The sequence below is a fragment of the Sinocyclocheilus grahami genome, unplaced genomic scaffold (genome assembly GCF_001515645.1).
Source record: "Sinocyclocheilus grahami isolate Dianchi unplaced genomic scaffold, SAMN03320097.WGS_v1.1 scaffold4.1, whole genome shotgun sequence".
In the NCBI taxonomy this organism is placed as follows: Eukaryota; Metazoa; Chordata; class Actinopteri; order Cypriniformes; family Cyprinidae; genus Sinocyclocheilus; species Sinocyclocheilus grahami.
Window position 1 is genome coordinate 2,557,017 of NW_015505183.1, and position 4,152 is coordinate 2,561,168.

Here is a 4,152-nt window from a genome sequence, read left to right on the forward strand (position 1 = left end):
TGAGTTGAATTCAAACTTATTTACATTTTTAAAAAGATAAAGTGGATAAAAGATTTGGTGCAAAAGTGTTTATTTTTAACCAAAAGAATCTCAAACACCATGGTGATTTTCCATCAGCATGTCAAAATCAATACTGGTTTCAGGAACAGGATAAAGAAAGATTTTTTATATTGTTCCGTTTTCTGCTAAAGAGAAGCAACATAGTTTATATTGATCTGTTAATATTTCTCTCTCTGTTTAGAGTACACTATAAAAAGACTCAAATGTAGCCATTACGTACGAGTATGCAGAATTTCAGGTACATATAAAGTACATACGTCTCCCTTTTAGAACGTATTTGATATTAAAGGCGAGTGTCTCGTATGCTGTACTAGTCTACAGATGATTTTGTACACACGGCTGTCAAAGGCTAAAACAGCTTCAGCCTCCATACACACTCTGAGATTATATGATGAAGAGCTGCTACTAAAACTTTGTTCATTGGGATCAAACCTTACGTGAGCGATGCCTCCACAAACCTGCAGTTTCTCTGATTCATTTCTCAAAGCTTCTTTTATATTGAACAAAAAATTATGAGATCAAAAGGTTAACAGATTTTCTCTTTCAGTTGTTTTCTCCCCATCTCTTCTACTTCAAATGAAAATCTTTAAAGTGGCACTTAGAAAACATCCACAAGGAATTCTCATTTTTATTTTAGAACAAAATTTACAAAGCCATTCAAACAGTCTGTATTGTAGGTAATTATTTCTTTTAAACTCAACTTCAAAAAAATCATGAATATTCAAAATACACTTTTGACTTCACTGCTGTCTCTCATTATATACAAATATGTACAGGCAAGGAAAGTCAGCGTCTCACAGTCGTATGTATCTGTACTGAAAAAAGAGCTCTCCATATCTGTTTGTATGTAAGTAATTGTATAAATGCAACCAGACCTGGTCCAAACCTGGTTTTTGTGATTGGCTGGCTGGCAGTCTTTAGAACGCTCAGACCGGTTGCTCAAATAGAGGTCCCATGGCTTGGATCAATGGCTTCTGGGATGGGTCCCCTGGGCATTGCCTGGTAAGAGATTGGCATCGGTGTCTTTACGGGGCTCTGGCGGAAAAGGCCTCCGTTGGGCGCCCGGTGTTTGCAGCGCATGGAGGGTGGCAGAGTGCAACTGCTGAGAGGGAGGGGGAGGCTCCGTCCGGGCACGCGGCCGACCCCAGGACCCTCCTGGAGGAAGGAAGTCACGGACAGGCCCCCAGGGGGGAAATCTCTCATGGCTTCCTGGGAGCTCTGCTGTGGCCGCATGCTGCCCATGTCCAGGGCAGAGATCTCCAGAGACTGACCTGGCAGCTGCTTGTGTGCCAGATCGTCCTCCATCAGCCCACTCAAACGCTGGTGAACCTGCTCCAGATTCACCTCTTTGTCCTGGCAATGACAAAGAAACAGGGAGATTGAGACAGAGTCTAAGGCGAGGGGAAGATGAAAGGGTGGGAATTGATTTGTGGGGTGGAAAAAGGCAAGAAAGAAAGAATAAGCGAGAAATGAAAAGTGGACGGGCACTGGAGCAAGAACAGATGTGAATGAAAATGACGTGGAAGTGTGTGCAATCTTTTAGAAAAGAGCAGAAGGTGTTTACCAGGGGCTCCAACAATCACATCAGCTCTGATTAATGATACCAATTACACAGCGTACTACTGACAGCACAGAATAATCTTATAAAAATAAAATAAAATCCATCTCTACTCCCACCCGCTCCAGCAAGCAAAAGGTCGGAATTGCAAAAAAAAGCTTCATATCGGAAAAGTTACGAAATTAGAGAAATCACTGATGCAAATGAGAGTGAGTGCAGGGAAACATGGGCCATAAATTTAATTGCAAACACATGCTTTGGTGCTTCAGTGTTTCGGGCTTATTTCAGAGGAGCCTTGAAAGGAGCCTTCTTCATTCTTTGATACGCACTGCCGTGAAATAGCTTCGGTCATGCGTCAGTGATGCCGTGGCGTGCCCCTTAATGAAAGAATCAAGCCAACATTGACAGGCTGCTAACTGCTTACATTTTTTCCCACACAGTCATTTAATTCTCATGCCATGCATCCTCCATAATAGAATGAGGAGGATGAACTTGATACTGTCAAGCATTCATTCAACACCGATAACTGTTACATCCAGGACTACTCTTTTAATCACTGTTCTTCTTCTCTGTTTTATGCAAGTCAGTTCAGTAATACATCCTTTCCATTTAATGGGATAGTTTCCGTTAAAATAATTCCGTTATCATTTACTCACTCTCATGTTGTTCCAAACCTGTATTACGTGGAACACAAAAGATGATTTTGGACCCCACTGACTTTCATTATACGGACAAAAACATGCTTTAAAATATCTTCTTATGTGTTTCGCAGCTAAAGCAATCCATTCAGGTTTGGAATGACACAGGAGCGAGTAAATTAATTTTCACTTTTGGGTGAACTGGTCCTTTAACGCAATTGCAGAGGTCTTAGGTCTCTAGCACGGTCGATACCAGCGAATCAGCTGTATATTCTACAGTTTTGTAGCGTTTATGGGTAATTAGAGGTGTCACATTATGAGACTATGTTTCTGAGTCATAAGATCAATGAAGAGATAATTACTGCAGAGCTCATGCAGCTGTAGTAGAAAGTCTGAATGTGGCTCTAATTAAAAATGCATTAATTCACCATTAAAATACACCCAATTTGGGGCACTTACAGCTGTGACAAACAACACAACTGGAGGCCAGTCTCCTTTTGGATTCCAGATTGCAATATTTTGGGACATCAGTGTGGCCACTGAATGGGTGATCTGATGGATGACAATCAGATGATGAATATGATGAGTATGTGGAGCAAAATGGATAGGCACACAGTGGGATTCCAGTTAGTGCTGTTTTGGCAAAGAGATTCCATGAATAAAATCATCACTTTGCAGTCTCTAAACAGAAAGTACTTATTACTGAGTATGTGGAGCGAAATGGAGAGGCACACAGTGGGAGAGGCACACATAGTGCTGCTTTGGCAAAGAGATTCCATGAGTAAAATCATCACTCTAAACAGAAAGTACTTATTAATCCACACAACATGGATGAATTAATGTCTCTGACTCTGCCTGTGTCTCTGTCATCAGTTAGTTCTCTTTGCATGAGTGAGTCATAAATACTTCTCCACCCACATATATAATCTGATTGATCTGGAATCCTAACCCACTCCAGGAGGACGCTTGTCCTTCCTCTAAATGACTCTACATTGTCAAGCCCTGTTCACCCCACTGACAGGTATTCCTTGCTCAGGTCTCGGCTGACCTGTGTAAAAAGCCTGCGTGTCTTCCCAGTCTCTTTCTCTCTCTGGCCAAACGTCCCGTGTGCATCCTGCAGCAGTTGCAATTTCATTATATGCCAATGACCCAGACGCCATCTCCAGAGTGCAGCCCTTAGTGTCCTGTATGAGACCACAGAGAACCCGTGACTGCCTAGACATTGGCATATAATTGCAATAAGAAGACACAGAGAGGGATATAAAACGTAAAATGTGTAAAGTTGGTTATCGTGTGGTTCTTATTGCTTGCCAGAGCTCCAATTACTCCCTGCTTACAGTGTATCATAAACCAAACAAAACCATACACAAAAGAAACACTCAAATTGTACAGGAATACGGCAGACTGAGCACCTTAAAGCAAGAACAAGGAGCTGGTTGGTGAAAGCAATATAGTCTGAAAGCTAGTAAAAGATCTTATCTCTTTATGTGCTGTTAATTCAAATCCAGTCAAATTTCAAGCAGTTGACAAATGGTAGTCATAAAACAGATATCTGATCATTATTATTCAACAATGTCTGTAAAATGTAATACTATGTTATCGACAATCAACGTTCCTGAACTATAATATGTGGTTTATGAGCTATTGCTCTCACCAACGTGCTTGCCTCAGCTCAAGATATCACCAAAGGGAAAAGAGAGAAGGAGAGGAGACAAGGACGGAAGAGTAACTGCAGAACACTTGAACATAAGTCAATAAGTCACTGGCTTTCTCACTGCACACACTTTAGTTTAGGGATCCAGGTACAACCTTTGCCCTAACAACCTAGCAGAAGCAGCAGAAGTAGTATAATTGAGTGATATTGCAAATTGGGGATGTTTGTATGCAGAAAGCTAC

General features: G+C 41.3%; 1 protein-coding gene across 1 annotated transcript in view; it reads right to left on the reverse strand.

The window, feature by feature from the left end:
- Nucleotides 1-925: 925 nt before the first annotated feature.
- The window catches only part of LOC107583384 (glutamate receptor ionotropic, delta-1-like), a 279,097-nt gene continuing 275,870 nt past the window's right edge, over nt 926-4,152 (reverse strand). The window contains exons 15-16 of the mRNA XM_016269581.1: nt 3,276-3,471; nt 926-1,596 (exon numbers count right to left, since the gene is read on the reverse strand). Coding sequence (XP_016125067.1) covers nt 1,000-1,596; nt 3,276-3,471 — 793 coding nt within the window. The 3' untranslated portion in view covers nt 926-999. The remainder of the gene's footprint in view (nt 1,597-3,275; nt 3,472-4,152) is intronic.